The sequence below is a fragment of the Eublepharis macularius genome, chromosome 3 (genome assembly GCF_028583425.1).
Source record: "Eublepharis macularius isolate TG4126 chromosome 3, MPM_Emac_v1.0, whole genome shotgun sequence".
Lineage (NCBI taxonomy): Eukaryota > Metazoa > Chordata > Lepidosauria > Squamata > Eublepharidae > Eublepharis > Eublepharis macularius.
The window spans coordinates 3,635,335-3,657,669 of NC_072792.1; the positions used below are offsets into that span (position 1 = coordinate 3,635,335).

The 22,335-nt window shown below is 48.1% G+C and overlaps 1 protein-coding gene across 4 annotated transcripts in view; it reads left to right on the forward strand.

Annotated features, from left to right (window-relative positions):
• Positions 1 to 22,335, forward strand: part of ENOX1 (ecto-NOX disulfide-thiol exchanger 1) — a 281,697-nt gene that overhangs the window by 215,514 nt on the left and 43,848 nt on the right. For all 4 annotated transcript variants that reach the window (XM_054973854.1, XM_054973857.1, XM_054973856.1 and 1 more), the window contains exons 10-11: positions 4,666 to 4,850; positions 14,725 to 14,832. In XM_054973854.1, the coding sequence (XP_054829829.1) occupies positions 4,666 to 4,850; positions 14,725 to 14,832 (293 nt within the window). The remainder of the gene's footprint in view (positions 1 to 4,665; positions 4,851 to 14,724; positions 14,833 to 22,335) is intronic.

Here is a 22,335-nt window from a genome sequence, read left to right on the forward strand (position 1 = left end):
GCCCCAGAATAAACAGTATATTTTACCTCATACTTGCTAAGCTAAATAGGCCTTGCTGTCACCAAAGGGAAAGGGAAAGTTTTTTTCTGAAAGACTAGGGGAGCCGCTTTGAAATAGAGACAACATTTCTCTTTCCTATCCATATTGTACTCAAATAATGTCTTTAAATAATGTCGCTGGTATGATTTTTATAGCTTCCTGCATTTTGCTACACAAATTTCAGCCTACACTGCAGACTATGCAATTCATTTGCGAAATGTAATTTCCATCTCTGCATACTAATCGATTTCTCCACAAACACCTGCCATCAGTTATGATAATAAAACTGCCGTTCCGAATTGAAAAGGGGCCAAATGGAGGCTTCACAAGGAAATGACTTAAGTGTCTTTCAGTGCAACTAATGTAGTAATACTTCTGTAGTGCCAACATTTTTCCAAGCATTTGCATTTTCTCTGTCTAAACATAACCTAAGGCTGATAAACAATCTTTATGGAAACATCTCAGATTTCATCTTCTTTGTAGAGAAGCCATGACGGATGAAGTTCTAGTGCTTGAAATGGCCTAGACATCTGGGTCCTGCCCCAGTATAAATATTCAATTGAATCACAAGCGACGTTGATACTGATGGATTCAGTGTTTCTGCTGCTGAATCATGGGGTTATAAAGGGAGGCCGCGATTCACAGAACCCTCCCTGAACATCCAGCAAGGTTTCGAATGGGTGTTTCTCAAGCAGCAGCCCCTTCCTGGGCCACAGAGCAAGCCGTCTTCTGATCCCCTCAGAATCAAGAAGCCCCGTCTCTTGGCGCGCTCTGTTCCTCCTGGTCTTTTCTTTGTACATTATAACCCTGGAGGTGGGGCTTCTCTCTTAATTATATTTTTAATAATAAATAGTGTCATCCCCCTCGGGGGAAACCAATTTTGCATATGCTCAGAAGGGCTTGTCTAAGGTATGAGGATGAGAGTCAGTGTGATGTTGTGGCTCACAGGTCAGTGTAGAGCTGGGAAGGCCTGGCTCCAAATATCTGCGCCGCCATGAAGCTCCCTGGCTTCCAGGACTGGCCAGACGCGTTCTCTCAGCCTAATTTATTTACCAGAGTCATCATGACCAGGTGTGCTGCTCTGAATGCCCAGGGCAAGATGAAAAATGTATTAGAACTGAAAACAAAAGTTATCAGTCAACAGTTTCAAGAAAAGAAAGTTGTAGCGAACGTTTACTCGAACTTTTCCCTAGATTGTGGCCATATAACTTTGTTGTGCTTTATCAGTAACATAAATGAGGGACGGGAAATTATACTTAATGTACATACCAAATGTGTAAACAGAAAGGACTCTAAATATGAGTGTAAAAATCCCCAGTATATCCTTGCAGTCTCCAAAAATCCTCATGTGTACCTATGTGGAAGAATATAGAAACTCATGATGATCATTAATAAATATATATAAATATGAAATGCGTATCAGTATGAAATGTCTCCGCCATGAGTTGGGCTCAAGACTCATTTTGGATCCTTCAGACAGTTGGTTTCCTCTTTCATTAATGAGATGGTCCTCTGACAACAAGCCTTGGAGTCTGAAGAAGGGTTTGAAGGATTCAAAACAAGCCCAGCGATATGTAGCAGAGACCTTTGTGTGTGTGTGTGTGTGTGTGTGTGTGTGTGTGTGTGTGAGAGAGAGAGAGAGAGAGAGAGAGAGAGAGAGAGAGAGAGAGAGAGAGAGATCAGTTTGTATTTTCATCTATGGAACTGCACGTGAGGATTTTCATAGATTGCAGTAATGTGTTTGTGATTTTTAATGCTCATTTTGTACTTAACAATATCCCTGTTTTATTATTGTTATCTGCAAATCTGAAATAACTTCAGTAATAACCTTGGTATATGCAAACTGTAAACAGTATGTTTAGACTCATCTCTGATCTCAAATCTTTTCATTAGAATTTAGAAATGTTTGAATAAACTTTTAGCAGTTTTGAAGCTTCAAGAAAGCTATATTTACCTGCCAAGTGGGAGAAAAAATATTCCTAACATACTTGGGGCATATGCACAGAGGCACGGTAGCTTGGCCTGAACTTAACCAGATAGAGGAAGAAGCCCTGTGAAGGCTTCCTAGCGAATAGAAATTATGAACCAGTGAGCCAGTTTGATACAGTTATTAAGAGTGGCAGACTCTCATCTGGAGAACTGGGTTTGATTCCCCACTCCTCCCCTTGAAGCCAGCTGGGTGACCTTGGGTGACTCACAGCTCTCTCAGAGCTCTCTCAGCCTCACCCACCTCACAGGGTGGTTGCTGTGGGGATAACAATAACATACTTTGTAAACCGCTCTGAGGGGGCATTAGGTTGTCCTGAAGGATGATACAAAAATTGAATGTTATTGCTGTTATTTTGAGAAACACTTTTGTTCAAACTTGTTAGGCAAAAACAAGCTAGTTTAAATTTTATCCTGTATTCATGAATGTTCATTCAGATGTTACCTCTTGCACCCTTGACTGATCAGTTTTTAAAAGGTTCAAGGTCACTATATTATTTTCAGCCATTTCAGCTGGACTGAATCGATGCCAGGGCACTGAGGGAAGCAATTTGCCGTTGAGCCATAGCTAGGCCGTGGGATCTTTTTTTAAGGACAAAGAAGTGTTAAGTTGGAGCTCAGAATACCTGCTGATTGTTATTGCAGGAGCAAAATTCTTCATCAGCCAAGAACCTCATTTCCTTTCATTTACCTGAGAAATAAATATGATAAACTTCTGTGGGGAATTTGAAGATTAATTTTATAATGTGGTGTTGATTTCTTTCTTTTTAAAATTCTTATGTGGGTATTAGCATGAGAAAGGCCTTTCTTTGGAAAAGCCAGCTAGAAGAGCTGCAGCTGGAAGGAAAGAAGCGAAAAGGGACAAAGCCCTGGCACTCTTCACGCGCTATATTTTTCCTACTGAAGTAGTAATCTGAGTAGAATCAGGGATGTGCTGTGTATCATTTGACATTTTGCTCTGATCTAAGTTAACTGTGGTTAAGCTGCTCTGCAGTTCTTGTAATGCATTCCACTGATATAATAATCCTACTATATTCCAGACAACTCACATCTTACCCTGGTGCGCCTCCAGAGGGCACTGCCGTGGAGGGAAGCCCAGACAAGACAGCCCGTCCCTCCAGAGAGAGTGCTGTGGCGGGAAGCCCAAGCGGGGGTCAGGCACGGAGCAGGCAGCAATGCCCACCCCCTGCCTTCACCCAGCTGGGATCAGGAGTGGAGCAGGTGGCAATGCCTGCACCCCCTCACCCAGCTCGGATCAGGAGTGGAGCAAGTGGCAATGCCTGCCCCCCCCATCCATCTGGGATCAGGAGCGGAGCAGGTGGCAATGCCCATTCCCCACCTTCACCCCAACTGGAATCAGGAGCAGAGCAGGTGGCAACGCCTCCCCCCACCATCAACCAGCTGGGATCAGGAGTGGAGCAGGTGGCAATGCCCACTCCCCACCTTAACCCAACTGGGATCAGGAGCAGAGCAGGTGGCAATGCCCACCCCCACCATCACCCAGCTAGGATCAGGAGTGGAGCAGGTGGCAATGCCTGCCTACCGCCTTCACCCAGCTAGGATCAGGTGTGGAGCAGGAGGCAATGACCAACCCCTCTTCACCCAGTTGGAATTAGGAGCAATGCCACCCTCTGCTTTTACCCGGCCAGGATCAGGAGCGGAGCAGGTGGCAATGCCCGCCCCCACCATCACCCAGCTGGGATCAGGTGTGGAGCAGGAGGCAATGTCCAACCCCTCTTCACCCAGCCAGGATCAGGAGCAGAGCAGGTGGCAATGCCTGCCCCCCCTTCACCCAGCCAGGATCAGTCATGGAGGAGGAGGCAATGCCTGCCTGCCCGCCCTCCCCTTTGTATTTTTTCCCACAATGGGCTTTGTTACTAGTAATAATAATTATTATACTTATATACCACTCTTCTAGACAGATTAATGCCCCACTCAGAGTAGTGAATAAGTTAGCGTTATTATAATTCCCACAATACACCTGGGGAGCTGGGGCTGAGAGGTGTGGCTTACTCAAGGCCACCTAATGAGCTCATGGCAGTAGTGGGATTCTGCCCTGTAGAGTGCTGATTCACAGGCAAACCACTTAACCTCTGTGCTACAGCAGCTCCAATTGGCTGGAGCAAGCTTCAACATAATATGTGTAACAGCTCCAATAGGCTGACTTGTTTTAGAGTTAAGAGGGGGGGGTTTTGTCTTCAGATTATGTCAGCAGCTGCCCAGAGCTCATTTACCTGATTCAGGAGGCGTGTGCAACATCCATCACTGGCCTGGGTCATGCTATTTATTCTGCTAATTCTGCTAATTTAACTTCAAAGCCTTCTCCGTCAGTAACTGCCTTAATTCCACTTCCAACAGACTTTCAGCTGTCACTAGCCCAGCACTCCACCACTTCTCATTGGCTGTTTCTCAGGAAAGGCGGAACTGGAATTAATCCTGTCCACCACAGAGGTTTAGACCAGTTTGGGGATGGTATGATGTCTGAACTTTAAAAAACCTAATTCCATGCTGGGCACTGCGAGGTCAGAAAGCAAGCAATTTTAAACTAGTTAGTCCATTGTCTGTTTGGAAGCTCAGCCTAGGGTGTGGATCACCAGCCTAGAGTGCCTCTCAATTACCAGCGCGTTTTCTTTCCCTTAGCTCTAGCTGCTCAAGCTTATGCCCTTAAGGAAGAGAACGACAGTCTCCGATGGCAACTGGATGCCTACCGAAATGAGGTGGAACTCCTGAAACAAGAAAAGGGGCAGCTCTTCCGAACAGAAGAGAGTCTCACGAAGGACCAGCAGCTCCAGTTCCTGAGGCAGACGCTACAAGGCATGCAGCAGGTACCACAGACCACGTTCCGCGGGGGTAGCCGTGGTAGTCCGTTTTGTCACCCATTAATCAACACCTGTTATAATTTCCAGGACTCTGAGTTAACATGTTTACAGCACAATTGAGCTGCTTTTAAAATTGAGGTCCATATCCATATATAAAGAGGTACAAAGAAAAATCGTCAACAGTAGAGTCAAAAGGCCATAAAATGCAAGAGTTACATTTCTTTTTCAAGTCAAATCTATGCAAGATAAGCACAGCAGCTATTCAGAAAGCAGCAGCTAGGGGCAAAACATTCTCCCTAGTTTTGCTAAATTAATTTAATTTCTGTAGTTGGAAATACAGAGGTGAACCAGACCAAGAAGTACATCCAAAAGTTGAGTCTGTTCTTTCAGGAGTATTTGATTTATTCTGTTTATTTAAAACACGTATTAGCTGCCTTTCCACCTTAAAGGAGCTCAATATGAAACAGAAACAAACAAGAACAAGAACACAGTTAAAAACACCAATACTGTGAAAAGCGGCTAAGCAAAAGCCATTCTAAATAACACCGTCTTCAGCTTCCTCCTCAACATAGAGGGTGAGGGGGCCAAGAACACTTCCCTGAGGAGACTGTTCCATAACTGTGGGGCTGCCACTGAAAAGGCCCTCTGTCATGTGCCCACCAGGGTTTCCAGGTCCCCAGGGGGGCCTGGCACTTACCTTAGGGATATATTTGCGTCACGCCACACCAGGAGCGACCCGAAAAGCAGTTCCTACGCCTTTTCCTCTGCCAGCCAGGTGAGTGGTGGCAGGGGGAGGAGGCCGGGAGTGGGGGACTGGCGACCCACCACGTTTCGTTGTTTGATGGGACAATCAGGAGGGCCTTCGTTTCTTCCTCTCCACCGGTCCTCCTCCTCCTCTCCTTGGGGCCACATCAGCGGGTAGCAGTAACGGCTCCTCCTCCAGCCACTCTCAGTATGCAGGCAAGTGAGCACTCTGGCCACCTGTTGCAGAAGCCCTGGCCATGGAGGATGAGGCGAGGTTCCTCCTTTGCCTCTGGTTTCTCTTTCAGCTTCCTTTCAAGCAGAGTCTGGCCCCCAATCCAGGCACAGGTGGAGGCCTGGTTCCCCCCCTTCTTCCCTTTCTCCCCCCTCATTGGACAAGAACTGGAGGCAGATTACAGGTGGGTGGGAAGGCTGAAAGAGAGTGGTCTTGGCTTTCTCTCTCTCTCTCTCTCTCTCTGTTACCTTTTTTTTGGCATTATCCTGTCCTGGAAGGAGCTGGGAGGGAAAGAGTGAAATTGCCTTTCTTTGCCCCCCCCTTTGCCAAAAGGCTGCATCCCAGTGAAAAGGGAGAGAGAGAGCTGTCCTCCGCACTGCCACCCTCAGAATCGTCCCGTTGGTGAGCTGCATTTAGCCTGTTGCAACAAACAGTAACGAGAAGGCCTTGTTGAGCCTCAAAGATCTTCACGTGGTTTCAGCTGTGCTTAAGCTTCGATGGGCCAGAGCCCACGCTGCCACTTTCGCAGGCTATGCCCCAATTTAACTTACAATCACAGAACATTGCCTCCACCCTGGCGTGTTCGTGTATCTGTTTATTTAGAATATGTATTATATTTTATTCATTTATGTTATTTATAGTCTGCCTTTCTCACTGAGACTCAAGATGGATTACGCAGTGTAAGTCAATACGGTCAATGGCTGGGATATTCACACTCGGCCAATCACAACTAAGCATTTGCTCACACTGTTCCTGTATCTCATGGAGAACTCATGTTGTGATTACAGGGTCACATTAGAAAGGGAAAGAGCTGGGTTTAAACCCAACCCCCCCCCCCACCCCTCTGCCACAAAGCTTATTAGGTGACCATGAGCTAGCTGTGTGGTCTTAGCCTCACCTCCCTCACAGGGCTCTTGAGAGGATAAAATGGAGGACGGAGCCTGGAACTCTAATAAGAAAAGCAGGATGAAGAGTACAGGGATACAGCCAGCTTGCATAGGGAGGGAGCAGGCATGACCGTGCTGGCGTGAGGCTGCTCGGCTTCCAAGAGGCGATGAGATCGGGCCAGCTGGAACGTATCACTCCAACAGCAGCACCCATCCAGTCTTTAAAATCTGAAGGAAAAGAAAGCCAGCAAATGAAACAAGACTACTCCATCCGCAGGAACGTTGTCCCCATCTTTTATGAAGCTGTTTTAGGAGCTGGGGTGATCCTGTGTCTAAGGGGGGCTTGGTAGGGAGGTGGGGGTTCCCGTGAGCTGGTTAGAAGATGGAATGTGCCGTCAAGTAGCAACAGACTTCTGGTGACCCCAACCATGGGGTGTTCAAGGCAAGAGATGCACAGAGGAGGGTTGCCGGGGGAGGGGGCAGTGCATCCTGCCTCTGTGTAGCAACCCCGGTCTTTCTTGGGGGGCTCCCATCCAAGCACTGACCCTGCTTAGTTTGCAAGAGATAACAAGCTCTGGCTAAGCTGGGCGGTGAGCTGGTCAGGGTATGATGGATCACGTCTCCTGGACCTTTAGCAATTCACATGATGTGTTGAGTGGGAGGCATGTGGGGAGGGAGAGTAATTTATTTGCTTTATTCATACCCCACCTTCCACCCCACCGGGGACCCAAGGCAGCTGACCCCATTCTCCTCTTCTCCATTTTACCCCCTGACAACGCTGTGAGGTAGGTTAGGCTGAGAGTGTGTGCCTGGCCCAAAGTCACCCTGAAAGATGCCGTAGCAGGGGGGGGGGTCTCCCAAATCCTAACCCGGCACTCTAACCACTACACAATGCTGGCTTCTTGCTCGTTCTCTTCAGGGAGACATGATGAATCATAGAATCACAGAGTTGGAAGGGGCCATACAGCCCATCTAGTCCAACCCCCTGCCCAGTGCAGGATCAGCCTAAAGCATCTCTGACAAGTATTCATCCAGCCTCTTCTTGAAAACTGCCAGTGAAGGGGAGCTCACCACCTCCCTAGGCAGCTGATTCCACTTTTGAACTACTCTGACCGTGAAAAAGTTTTTCCTAATATCCAGCCGGTACCTTTGTGCATGTAGTTTTAGCCCATTGCTTCGCGTCCTAGCCTCTGCTGCCAACTGGAACAGCTCCCTGCCCTCCTCCAAATGATGGACAGGCTGTCTCCTCTACCTCCGCCTCAACTTCAGTTGTGCCAAGACTAAGACACCACTATTCTGTGGCGAGAAGAGCAGGAAGTCCTGGCCCGCTTGGCCAAACCCTGGCTGCCCGAAACAGGCGCAGTCACTCATTCTGCCTCAGCTGTCACCTGCTGGCATAAGCCCCTTCACCAACCCCAGTCTGCGAGAACGGGAGGCAAACAGGGATTCTTCGTTCTCCATCAGCAGGTCCCCAGTGCAGACAGAAACGGACCTGGGTCAAGCGGCAGGTCACGCAACGTGCTCCCTAGTCCCTACCTCTCCACCCGTGACCCAGCTACAGTGATCCACGCAACAGTCACCTCCAAATTGGACTGCCGTAACTCACTCTATGCAGGGCTACCCTTGAAACTGACCTGGAAATTGCAGCTGGTCCAGAATGCGACGGCACATGTCCTCATGGGAACTCATTTAGGACGCATATTCGACCTGTACCACACCAGCTTCACTGGCTCCCAGTTGACTTCCAGGTCAAGTTCAAGATGGCGGAGTTAACCTTTAAGGCCCTTAACAGACTGACACCTGCATATCTTTGGGGTTGTCTTTCCCTGTATGTTCCCCGGAGGGCATTATGCTCTGCAGACCAACCTTGGCTGGTGGTCCCTAGCCCCAAGGATGTTTGCTTAGCCTTCGCCTTTTCGGCTCTGGCTCCGGCCTGGTGGAACGCTCTCCGAGTTGAGCCCCGTAAAACAGAGAGGCCAGGCCTGTGAGACCGGTTGAGGAGCTGACGAACTACCCTGCTGGTCCCTGGCCTGTTTTGCTTCGTTCTGTTCCACCGTTTAATGAGATCTGTTGATTTTATTTTTACGATTTTAACTGTTATTAATTGTATTTTAAATTGTGGTTTTTATGATGTTGTGACCTGCCCTGGGCCTGCTTGCAGGGAGGGCGGGATATAAATCCAACAAAACAAATAAATAAAATAATTAATAATAAATAAACTGAACTGGATAAATATTAGCATTTAAAAAACCTTCAATGTTCATGTGATCGAAAAATTTACTCATGTAAATAAATGAAAGACAATATGACGATAGGAAAATTTCAAAAACATTCCTGGAGCTCACCCTGGTGGCCTGAGTTGACGAAGCAGGTGAAGACGAGCAGATGGACTTGGGCGGCTACTGGCTGCTCTTGCACTCAGTACTGGCCAGACTTTATGGGGACAGGAGGACAAGATGACCCAGGATAGATAGATCCTGGCAGCTGCGCTACTTACCTGTAATAACACTTTCTATGTTGTCATTGATTACTGTTCTTGCTACTCAGAGATACCAAAACTACAGAGCAGCTCTGCGGAAAGAGCGATTCCGGTGCTACGAGGAGAGCCTCCATTTTGAGAACTGACCACATTTTTTCTGGCCCTGTTCTGCAGTGTTTTTTCATTGATTTTCAGTTTGGGCACTGGAGAATCCGCTCCCAAATAAATGAAGAACGCCCCCCCCCCCGACAAAGCTCTCTTGATTGGACTCCATTGTCCAGTAGAGCTGCTCATGAATGGGCGGTCCCGGTCCTCTACAGCTTCATGAGCCCCTACAGCTGAGTGAACTCCAAATGTTGTGACTGTACAAGAATTTGGTTAGAAAGATATACTGTTAAAGGTGACACAGACATATCCACCTTTTCTCCTTAAGAGGAAGCTTGGATTCAAGAGGTGGGAGTGCGATGAACTAGCGAGGCTGGTGCCGAAATATCTTTGACTTACTTCACAGGGACAAGGAAAAGACTTCTTCTGTGTTCCACCCCCGTCTCCCTTTCATTTGTCATAGTAAACTAGACTGCCCATCCGGGGAGGTTAGTTTTATAGTAGACTCATTTCTTAAGGTGGAGAAATATTGATATGGAAAGTGAGAACCCCTTCCTGAGAAAGGAAGATGTAGAAGAAGGATTTAATCTCTACTGCTTGATGATGCTATTGGGGAGGGGAAGGCTTATTTTCGAGCTAGCAGCAATGCATCGCTCAGAATAGCCAGCTCTGACTAAGTTCTGTTACTGTGGATATGATAGACATGGGCACTAGCCAATATATGCCTGCAATGGAAGCGCATCCATCTTCTATCTACCAATTTGAGCAGTAGTGGGTGAATTTGCAGGAGGGAGAATTACACTTTCCCAGCAACAAAACACAGTTATTTGAAAGTGGAGGGAAATGTGACTTGCCTCCGACCAAGGTGTTACCTTAAGTAAAGATATTTTAAATTCCTCTGCAAGGATATGGTGAAAAGATGTGAGGCTCCTCTGCAGTGAACTTCATGTTCAGTGGGTAATGAACTAATCTTCTGGAAAAGCTTTGAGAGAAAATGGGTACATTTTATGTACAGGAAAAATGAAGTAGATATTGTAATTCTCATTGTTTTCAAGTTACCGCAGCCATCTGGTTTTTTCTCCCTTTCTTCTGGATTCTCTTTCACATTTACAAGACCAGAAAATAAAACAACTGTATTATTCTATTCTTCTCCACCCCCACCCCCCACTTCTAGATAGTAACACTTACGGAAAGCAGTAGCAATCCCACAATTGATATTGTCTGAAAATGAAAATCCATTCCACTTAATGGCAGTTCAAAAATTGCACTCACAGATTTCTGCGATAACTCTCCCCATAAAGCTACAATACAGTTTTATTTCATACCCAGTATGAAATCTCTAACAAACAAATAGGAATAACATCCTGTATGCTTTATAACAAATGAGATGTGCTTGCCCTCTCTTTAAAATGAAACTGAATTATAAAATTATACCATTTTATTCAGCAACATATCGGGCCCATTCCTTTGGCCTTAAAAGACTCATGTATCTCATCCTTTTTTGCATCTAAATTAGGATCCTTCTCATCTGAACAAGATAGTTTATCAAACCAGCCTCAAAAACTGCTTTCCTGGCTTCCATTGCTCACATACAGATCTCAAAATAGTCCAGTAATGAGACTAGTGAATAGTAAAGAGATGCATCTGACGAAGAGAGCTGTGGTTCCCGAAAGCTTATGCTACAATAAAGTTGGTTAAACTTACAGGTGCTACTGGACTCTTTACTATTTTGCAATTACAGACTAACACAGCTAACTCCTCTGGAACTGCTCTGTGCCTGATCTCAGCCGGTTAAAGGAGGGTGGTGGGCATTGCAACCTGCTCCACTCCTGATCCGAGCTGGGTGATGGCAGGAGCGGGCATTGCCATCTGCTCTGCTCCTGACCCTAGCTGGGTGAAGGGGGGTGGGTGGGCATTGCCTCCTGCTCTGTGCCTGATCTCAGCCGGTCATTGATCAGCGTGACTTGTGCTCCAAGGAGCTGTTCAAAAGAGAGGAACCCTTCAAAACTTGCTTGCCATTTTAATTTTTTAAAACCACAGCCCCCCACTTCAACTTCCAATGGGGGCACAATTGGGGGGGGGGGCAGGACGCTAAGGAGGCAGGAAAGTCAGGGCTTGAGCAACACAGCTCCATTCGTGCTGAACAGCAAGTAAACTACTGGACTCTTCGCCACTGTTTAATAAAATGCCAGCTATTATTTGAGGTTTGGCTCTCTACAAATAGTGGCGTTCATTGAGGCTTTCCCAGCCTTGTGATGGGAGACCTCTATGGGGCACTGAGCTGAGTCGCCATTCACATTTTCCTGTTTCCTTGGCAATTCCTCAGCTCTTAAAAGCATCTTGATATCCTACTATATAAAAGGCTAACCGTGTTCCAGACAACTCACTTCCAAACCTGGTGCGCCTCCAGAGGGCACTGCTGTGGAGAGGAGCCAAGAAGAGGCAGCCCGTCCCTCCAGGGAGAGCGCTGTGGCAGGAAGCCCAGGCCAGGAGCAGGCGAGGAGCAGGCGGCAATGCCTTCCCCCCGCATTCACACAGCTGGGTCCAGGAGCAGAGCAGGTGGCAATGCCTACCCTCGGCCTTCACCCAGCTGGGATCAGAAGCAGAACATGTCGCAATGCCCTGCCCCCACCTTCACTCTCAACTGGGATCAGAAGTGGAACAGGTGGCAATGCCCTCCCACCACCTTCACCCAGCTGGGATCAGAAGCAGAGCAGGTGGCGATGCCCTCCCCCACCTTCGCCCAGCTGGGATCAGGAACAGAGGAGATAGCTATGCCCGCCAGCCGCATTCACCCAGCCGGGTGAAGGCATGGAGCAGGTGTGATGCCCGCCTCCCACCATCACACAGCTGTGATCAGGAGCAGAGCAGGTAGATATGCCCACCCCCAACTTCTCCCAGCTAGGGTCAGGAGCGGAGCAGATGGCAATGCCCACCACCCTCCTTTAACCGGCTGAGATCAGGCACAGAGCAGGAGGCAATGCCCACTCCCCACCTTCACCCAGATGGGATCAAGAGTGGAGCAGGGGGGCAATGCCCACTCCCCCTTCAACCTGCCAGAATCAGGTGTGGGGCAAGTAGTGATGACCACCACCCTTCACCTGGACGTAATTAGGTGCAGAGCAGGAGGCAATGCCTGCCCCTTTCACTGAGCCAGGATTAGGCGTGGAGCAGGAATCAATGCCCCCCCCCGCCTTCACCCAGCTGGGATCAGAAGCGGAGCACGTGGCAATGCCCGCTCCCACCATCACCCCACTGGGATCAGGTGTGGAGCTGGAGGCAATGCCTCCCCCCTTCACCCCTTCAACAAAATTGATGGAGTTTTTTTAGTGTTTGTTACTAAAATAAGGCTATTTTAGTGAAAAATCATAAGCCAGTGGGTTGAAGTACTTAATATTGACCTTCGACTATGCTCTAATACCCATTTCATGTGGCCTCAAAATGTCCCTGTAATTGGTCAGATTTCAAAATTTTCTCGGAGGCTTGTAGTCCCCGAACCCCCAGCTGTATGGGCTTGCTGAGCTCACCAGAATCTATTCGCGGATGGGGGGGGAGCATAAGAATTTAAGCTTCAGGGTCCCAAAAATGTAGGGCCACCACCATTTGGGAAGCCTTCCCCCTCATCCTTTGCTAACTCAATCTTTTGGCATACCCAGAATATGTATTTAGCTGGTTTAGAATTCAGGTGGAAATGACAGAGACCTAACTAGAGGGATCTGTAACCAGAACTGATTATGAGATTAGTAATAGGATGTAGAGATTATTGCCTCTGGGTTTCTGGTGCACCTGTGCTCCAGGGAGGGGGCGCCACTCGTACGGGATGGCTTCATGTGAATCCTGTGTTGATGCGCGGACTTAAAGATCCGGCTGCTGGCTTCTCTTTCAGTGTCCCTTGACGGAGCTTTTCTTTCTCCAGAGTGCGAGATTGTGCGGCTGCAATTTGCCACGTCTCTAGCAGCTATTCCAAATGCTGGCCAAATGCTGCTCCCTGTCCCTCCGAAGTAACTCCAAACGAATCAATTTAGTTACGTTATTGAATAGCTGGGTGTAATCAAAATAGGCTTTCCCCCTCTAAGATGATTGCAAATTAGGTTACAATTGTAGCCAAACAATTAAGAGCTTTCTGTCCTGTGATGCTTACACTGCTTGCGACCAAAATGGCAAGAAATCATTCTGTGTGGGTTACAAAAACCAACATTTCCACCACCAGGAGTGGCGTGCAGGCACTGGGGCGCTGGAAAGGGGGGGGGGGGCGTTTGTTCTGTCCTGAGAGTCACGTTGGGCCTTGGATAATGGTGTCAGGTCAGGGTTGTTATCCTGTGGCAGGGAGAGGGCAAAGCCTCAAAACTCATTGAGGATGGTGAGTTTGCACTGAAGGACGCCACCAGATTCAGGATTCATCAAATTTACAGCATCTTGGTAGCTATGAAGACTTTTTAAAAGTGTGTTGTAGTGGTTAGAGTTTCAGCCCAGGCTGTGGGAGACCCAGGTTCGTGCCCTCACTTTGCCGTGGGCGCTCACTGGGCGACCTTGGGCCAGTCACGTTCTTCCAGTCTAATTTACCTCGCAAGGCTGTTACAAGGATAAAAAGGAGGGAAGAACGTTGCAAAACACTTGGGGGCCCCATTGGGAAGAAAGGTAACCAAGTAAATCAAGTCAATAAATAAGTGCGAGTTTACATTCGTTGTCTTCTGAGGCATTTCTCACAGGGGACAGATGGGGGCTGCCCTAGTCTGTGGGGTGCAGGTCTGTTTTCACCCGAGGATGTCACTCAACACTGGTCAAGAAGACCCATCGGGTCCATTTCAAAAGTCACGGAATATCCCCTTTGGTCTTTTCTGCCATTCTCCTCAGCACTCTCCTCCTCGGATGGAGCATCGATTTGCACGGCTTTGGCCTCACGAACGTAATCACGGAACTTTGCAAGCATGGGGGGGGGAGCCGCCTTTCGCCATCTTGGCAACCCAGCGCAAACGCACTTCCGATTATAGCTCTGTGCAAAATGAGGTGGCTTTGGGCCAGCAACTGATTCCATTAAAGGGTTGGGGTTCATCCGTTACTTATGGGCGGAAGTGTGTGTGCCCCCGCATGACTGAACCAGAGGATCGGCTCCTTCTGCACATCCAGCTTTGGTTCAGATGGATGCGGCTGCGCCTCTGAGGACGGCGCACTAAGCCAGGAATGGGTGTTTAATGTGTGGTTAAGTGATTTGTTACATTAAGAGAAATGCATCTCTTTGGTGAGAAGCAGAAAATGCAGACAGATGTAATTTATGTCTTGTTCAGCTTAGACATAATAGTCAAAGCAATAAAAACAGAAAATGGAACAAACTTGAAAAATACCGCTTTCACAAGGCTTTGCAGTCTTGGCTATTTATTCACAGGAGCTCAGACATTATTATTAATAATGGGAAACATCCTTTGTTTTGTGCAGCAACTGTTGAAAATCCAAGAAGAATTAAACAACAAAAAATTGGAACTGGAGCAAGCCAGAGAAGAGCATACGCACACGCAGGCCATGCTGAAAATTCTCCAGGAACAGGTGGGTTCTGACCTGCAGGCGCAGGGCTGTGGCTGGCACTGGGTCCCAATCGTGGTCTAGTGCAGGCGTTCCCAACCCTACTGAGTCTGTGGGCACTTCTCTGAGTAGTGGTGCTACGCAAGGTAGTGGTGCTGCTACACAATGGCTGCCATGAGAGGCAATTTGAGAGGGTCCCAAGCCAAGCATCCTCCTCCTGTGATGGAGGCAACTGCTTCCAAATGGGAGGCTTCTTGTAGTCCCAAAGGTTATGTCTCTTGGGTTCTTCTGAAGCACCTCCTGCTCTAATAAAGTGGAGGAAAACCAGGGCTGACTCTTTGCTTTGGGGGGAAAGCAGCCAGGTGCCAAGAAACACGCATGGGCACCACATTGGGGATCACTGATCTAGTATTTTAATTCAATGTTTGGTATAGTGGTTAAGCGCAGCAGGACTCTGATCTGGAGAGCTGGGTTTGATTCCCCACTCCTCCTCCAGCTGGGCGACTTAGATCAGTCACAGCTCTTCCAGAGATCTCTCAGCCCCACCCACCTCACAGGGTTATTGTTGTATGGGTAATAATAGCATACTTTGTAAACCATTCTGAGTGGGCGTTAAGTCATAGAATCATAGAATCATAGAGTTGGAAGGGGCCATACAGACAATCTAGTCCAACCCCCTGCCTAGTGCAGCATCAGCCTAAAGCATCTCTGTCCTGACGGGCGGTATATAAATCAAATGTTGTTGTTGTTAACGTTGCATTAATTTTATCATCTGCATTACCTGTGATCCTTCCTTCCTTCCTCTCTCTCTTTCTTTTTGCATAAGCAAACATGTTTTAAATGCTTATAAAGGATTACTTTAAAAGATAGCACCCAAGCATAATGGAAGAACCTTGCATACTGGCTGCTGAAAATCATTAATCTCATTTCTTGTAGAACATTTTCTTCCACAAAGATACCAGTGATGTCTCAGTGTTTTTCTGTCTGAAGAGAAATGAATTTGGGGAGGTTAAATATACTGGAAAAACAAATGCATTTCAAACAAAGCAGCTATTTCTTTGAAGACTAGTAGTGGAGAAAATGAGTTTAGCATCTCCCATCTCATTCACACAGACACATCCATGCCAAAAAGTGAGTCATGATGACCGTAAAAGTTCCCCAGTGTTTCTCATAGAATCACAGAGTTGGAAGGAGCCATACAGACCTTGGCCGTTTCCAGACGGCTTACCTTCTGCCGCTCCATGCCACAACGTCGCGGCTCGTGCCGGAGAAAACGCAAAATAGCGCGTTTTCTCGCGCGAGTTTTGCGCAAAACTCGCGCGAGAAAACGTGATATTTCGCATTCGCCACAGCACGAGCCGCGGCGTTGCGGCATGGAGCGGCAGAAGGTAAGCCATCTGGAAACGGCCCTTCTAGTCCAACCCCCTGCCCAGTGCAGGATCAGCCTAAAGCATCCCTGACAAATATTCATCCAGCCACTTCTTGAAAACTGCCAGTGAAGGGGAGCTCACCACCTCCCTAGGCAGCTGATTCCACCTTTGAACTACTCTGACCGTGAAAAAGTTTTCCTAATATCCAGCTGGTACCTTTGTGCATGTTCTGTACACTTATCCAACAGTGGCAGGAAGCAAACATGGCAAATGATTTGAGTTTGTTTTCTTGGGTACCAAGTGATGCTAAAGGACTTTGTCTTACAGCACAGTGAGGCAGAAACTGGTCCAGGGGTCGACTGCATCGTGGTGTGCTGACAAAACAAATCGTGAGGAGGACGTGGGAGAGCCGAGAGTTCTCTCTGGCCAGACACTCTGGGAGTACGACGGGCCCAGCTTGTGCTGCCAGCGCCTCACACCCGGATGGGGGCGTCCAGGGTCTGGGAGATGATGACAGGCAGAAACCATGTCCATTGCCTTCAGATTGCTTTACTACATGAAGTAGACCCTCAACACGCAATCCATAAAATATCAACCCTGAAACCAGTAAATAACCCCCACTAGAACTAACATAGTAAACTATAACGAAAATTATGCCCAAGTTTCAGGGAGGTGACCAGGCTGGTCTGCAGTAGAAGGGCAGGATTTGAGTCCAGGGGCACCTCGGAGGCCAACCAGATTTCCTGAGTGTTGGCTTTCGAGAGTCAAAGCTCCCTTCTCCAGATTATGACCGACACGCCCAACACATTGTCAGAGTCAACATTCAAAGCATACACGGTGTTGTTGGGTATCTGGAGGCATGAACATCGCTGTGAGGGTGGGAAGATTTTCGTGGCTATTCATTTTTCCCCAGCCTTTTAATCAGAGAGCAGAGCAAGGTGGTCCTTGCAGGCTAATTGTTGTAGCCATACCTCGGTCAATACAAATCCAAAGCATTCTTTGTCCTCTACCGTATCATCCCAAGTCTCTCTTTGTGAAAACCATCACAACAGCTTCCCAGGACATCGTGCAGCCCTCCAGCACTGGGGAAGAGCGGGCAGGTTCTTCCAGGCTGCAGTGGAGGCCAGCAGCGCTGCGTCCTGCAGAGACCTTAATTGCCTCTCGGTGCAGCCGGGGTTTCAGGGAAGTGGAAATCGCCCAGCGGAGCAATTGACTGCACAGACATGGGCTGGGAATTAGACATTAGATCATTGTAGCCAGAGCCATTTTAACTGAAGCTGATAAAGCTTTGTGATTTTGAAGTCTAATTGAAGTTAATTCATTCTTGATTATCAAGAGATTAAGCTGCTGCCTGAATTAAGCAAGGGACTGTGTTGGGTAACTCGCCTTAATCAAGCAGAGAAGCACTTCTCCTCGCGCTCTCCAGCAAAGCTTAATGGGCCCTCGTAAAGACACCATTTCTGATGTAAGAGTTTGAATGTCTGCAATGAAGAGCTCTTTGAGGGGACACAATTGACACAATTCAGCCTGGCGGAAGGGTTTTCCTCCCTGGTGTACTTGGTGTCTATTTTCCTATTCTGCTTTGGCTTCTGAAGCAGGATATTAGTAAATTGACCGTAGTAATTTCTTTTCTTTTCATTCAAGAATATTTAATACAATGTTGAATCTCACAGTGGCTCTAGTTGTACATATTGAACATTTGCAACTCAAACACGCTCAGCAGTATTTATCATCTTACTACAATTGAGTAGAGGGGGCTGCTATAGCACAGTGGTTAAGGGGTTTGGCTGCAAATCAGCACTCTGCTGGTTCAAATCCCGCTTCTGCCAGGAGCTCAGTAGGTGGCCTTGGGTCAGCCCCTCCTCTCATCTCAGCTCCCCCTCTGTATTGTGGGGATAATAATAACACTGACTTGTTCACTGCTCTGGGTGAGGCACAAATCTGTGTAGAAGAGCGATATATAAGCGCAGTCATTATTGTTAAGAAAGCGGAAGCCTGGCACTGGGATCTGTGTGTGTTTGTGTTTCCAGGCAGGCACACTAGCATCGAAGAATGATGGCAACACCCTTCCTCCTAAGGAGGCTTAATTTCTGGAGAACTGATCAGAAACTGCGTGCATGTGCCTGCATGCAGCCCAATAACAGTTTGACAGGTCATCTCCAGCTTCTCTCTAACAGACCAAAAGATACCAAAACAGGGATGATGTTGTATCAGGGACTGGCATACCGGATTTAGCAGCACAGCAGAGCAGACTTTGACCCGCCAGGCTCTGACTGCGCCAACTGATGAGCCTCTCTCAGCACCACCACCACCCCCGCCTTACAAGAGCCAGCCACGTACGCTAGGGGAGGCCTTGTCTACAAAACTGGGGAATTCCCCAGGTTTGCAGAAAAATCTGAAAAGTTTTTTGAAATGGAGGAGGAGTTTAAATCTCATCCCCAACTGAGGAGTGTTGTCTTTTCTTGCACACACAACGCACCTCTGCTGGCCTGTCAAAGTCCACCTTCCTCACCATGTGCAGCAGAAGCTGGAAAAGGGGAGCTGCTTCTTGGGTCAGAAAGGAACACGAAAGCAATGGGGGCGGGCAGGAGCCACCCACTTCCACTCTCATTTCCGTCAGAGCAGCAGAGAGGAGGTAATGCTGAGGACGGGGGTGGGGGGGTAGAAGGGCCACGGCGGGCAGAATGGCAGGGGGCCAAGGGCCGAAGATTGGGGAGTGCGGGGAAAGAGCTGTCTTGTGACCCCGCACAGTATTTTTCCCAAGAAGGACACAACTTCCAGTGCCCACACAGGCGCTGCCTCCTCTCCTTCCTTACTCAGAAGCAGTGGCTACTGCCCTTGCCATCACGTGGCTGTGGGCGGGGTGGGGGGATGGCTCAGGCTCCACATTCTGAACAGCCACAGAGGGATGGCGGGGGGAGAGTGAGCATTAGGGGGGAGGCAGTCAGAACACCAAGGATGGGGGGGGTGTTTGTGTGTGTGAGAGGGGGGGGAGAGAGACGGTGGGCACTGGAGGGGATAGAGCAAGAAAGTATGAGGGGAACTACACAAGACAAGTTACCTGAATTTGTGCAAGTAAACAAATTCATGTATGGTCTTACATTCATGTGCTTGCTCTTCTGAGAGCAGAGCACGTGTCTGCTAATTTCATGGCATCTCTGGGTATGTTGCTGCATTTGTAGGTGTTCAGGCTTACAACCAGGGGTCATTTCGTAAAAAAAGAGCTGCAGGAACTCGTTAGCATAACTCACTAGCATATCCCATGCCCCTTGACATCACCAGAAGTGTATTAGTAGCATAACTGATTTGATTGGGCCCAAAATGGCCAGGATTCGGCAGCTGCCAGACAAGGGAGTGTTCCCCCACCCAGCAGTGACCCGATCAGGGCCATTTTGGCTACAATTTGGGACAAAACGCTCCAATCCAGTCAGATATGGGCCCAAAATGGCTCAAAATGGCCATTTGGGGCATGTTTTGGCCTGTATCGGGCCCCAAAAGGCCCAGATTGCATCAGAGCTGGGAAGGGGAGGGGTCCCCCACCAGGCACCGACCCAATCCTGGTGGTTTTGGCCCTGATCCTGGCCAAAATGGACCCCAAATGGCCAAAAATGGCCATTTGGGGCCTGTTTGCGCCCGGATTAGGGCTGAAACAGACCGGACCAGGTTGGTGCCAGGCACCAGAGGCTTCCCCCGCCTAGCACCGACCCGATCCCAGCCGTTTTGGCCCTAATCCCGGCAGAAATGAGCCCAAAATGGCTGAAAGTGGCCATTTTGGGCCGATTTGAGCCCGGATCGGGGCCGAAACGGGTGGGACCGGGTCAGTGCTGGGCAGGGGAGGGTTCCCCCACCCGGCACCAACCCAATATGGGCCATTTCAGCCCCGATCCGGGCCGTTTCACCCCCAATCCAGGCCAAAACAGCCCAAAATGGCTGAAAATTGGGGTGGGGCCGCCTGACACCTTGGGAGAACTGTCGGAACAGTGCCCCCAGCGCGTTCCCCCTCGAAATGAGCCCTGCTTACAACTATAAAGTCGCTAGTGTAAAGCATCTTTTTTGTTCTGCTTCCACTTCTTTCCCCCACTGCGTTTTCATTTTCCATTCTTGTTTCCATTTTCATTCTTTCCTTTTCATTCTGTTGAGAAGAGGGTAGGTAGTGCAATTGCTCCAGTTTTGTCATAGCCTCTCCAGTGTATCCCTCCCTGTTCTGTTAAAAACTGTAGCGGGCATGAACCACTTACATTTTGTTTTATTACATGAACTTTCTTTTTCACAGTTTTAAAAATCTCTGCTATTCCTTGGGATCACCTCCCCCCCTTGATAGCCATTATACTTCACTTGGTTGTTGTTGGGATGAAACAGGATCTGACCCTGCGCGCTGCTGCCTGCCTTAACCCTTTGTTTGCTGGGATGCTTTTTGTAAAAGAAACTCAGCTGAAACAGGGGTGTTCCCCCCTCCCCCTTCCCACTTCAGAATGTTAAAAGATCCCCAGTAAAGCATTTTACATTCTGCTTTTCAAGAAGACACAAACACACTTGAATTAAGTATTACAGCCATCCTTTCCCTATTTCTCTTATTCCACCCCCACCCCTAATTGTTGCAAATGCTCACCTGTTTCTAGCTGCATAAAAAGATGCCTCCACCCCTCATCAGCCTGTGTCCTATTGTCAACTGCAGGTTGTATTAGTGGGGAAACTAGCAAGTGAGAGTGAGCAGGCAGGGAGCTGTGAGCCCCAGTGCCTGGCTAGGCCGCCTGCTCCAATGTCCTTCTGCAAAGCAGCCCCGGCGTGGCTGTGCCTGGAGAAGTGAACCAGCCCCCTCCCTTTCTCATCTGCATGTGCAAAGAAGAGGAGCAACATGGAAGTCAACCCACGCCCCCCCCCCCGGACCTGGGCTAAAATTCCACCCCCGGACCGGGGCTAAAACTTGAGCCCGTCCATCCATGGGATCAAAAGGTGTATGACTGCATGTACGCGTGCAGAGAAGGCTAATGGGAAAACGTGTGTAAGTTTGTTCACTTACGCAAATTCAGGTAACTCATTTCATGTCTCTGTCTCTGTGTGTGTGAGAGACAGAGTCAGAAGGCACTGGGGGATGGAGCAAGAAATGAGTTGGGTGGGTGAAAGACAGAAACGGTGGCGGGTTAGAGGACAGAGAGAAAGCGAGGGCGTGTGTCTACGACACCGTGGGCACTGAGGGAGGGAGAAAGTGAGAGAAACATTAAGAGAAAAAGAGACAGAAAGTGAGAGAAAGGACGAGGGAGAGGGGAGGAAGCAAAAGGCGAGGGGAGGGGATGGCCATTCCCACAATTATTTATAGTCCACCTTTCCCATTGAGAGTTGAGGCAGATTACATATGCTCAATATGATCAATGGCTGGGACATACAATAAACAACACAGTAAGGTAAGGATTGCTCGAATTTGAAAACAGTAGAAATCTGTCACACGGCCGCAAAACAGCAAACATATGCAAATTGATATAACACTAAATGATGTGGAACTGTCCAATATGAGCGTACGTACAGCAACAGGCAGTACATGGTAAGTCTACAGGCTATATTTACCAAGGCACCTCTCTGAACCATTTCCTTACAGCACAGTCCTATTACCTGTGTAAAAATGTCATCTTGAATATTTCAGTTTCCTATTGTGGAAAGCCAGGAGACCAGGAGTTTTCCTGACCTCTCCAGGCAGGCCATTCAGTGAGGTGGGGGCCACCACAGAGGAGGCACATGTGCAGGCAGCTGTTGGTTTTGCCTGTTTGGGCGGCGTGAATCATTCAGAAGGCGGCGTGAATGATTTTGAGTCCACATAACTTCTGCAAGCTTCTGCTCCTTATGGACAATTTTCAAGCAGCTTGAAGCAATTTGAAGCAATTTTCAATTTAATTCAAATTAAAATTGAAATTTAATTGAATTAATGTATTCTTGGAACTCTTGAATATTGAATATTGCCTGTTATCCCACCATCGGGTATGGTATGCTTTTGTCAGTTTATAATTTGAATTAACTTCATTGAGCACTCGTGCACTTTTAAAAATATACAAATAATTGTTTATAATTGGTGATTGTGTACTTTGGTTGTCTTGTGCCCCGGAGCAGCTCTTTTTGGGTTTTGATTTCAGGGTGGCACCTGCAGAAGGCCCTGCTCAGACGAGCG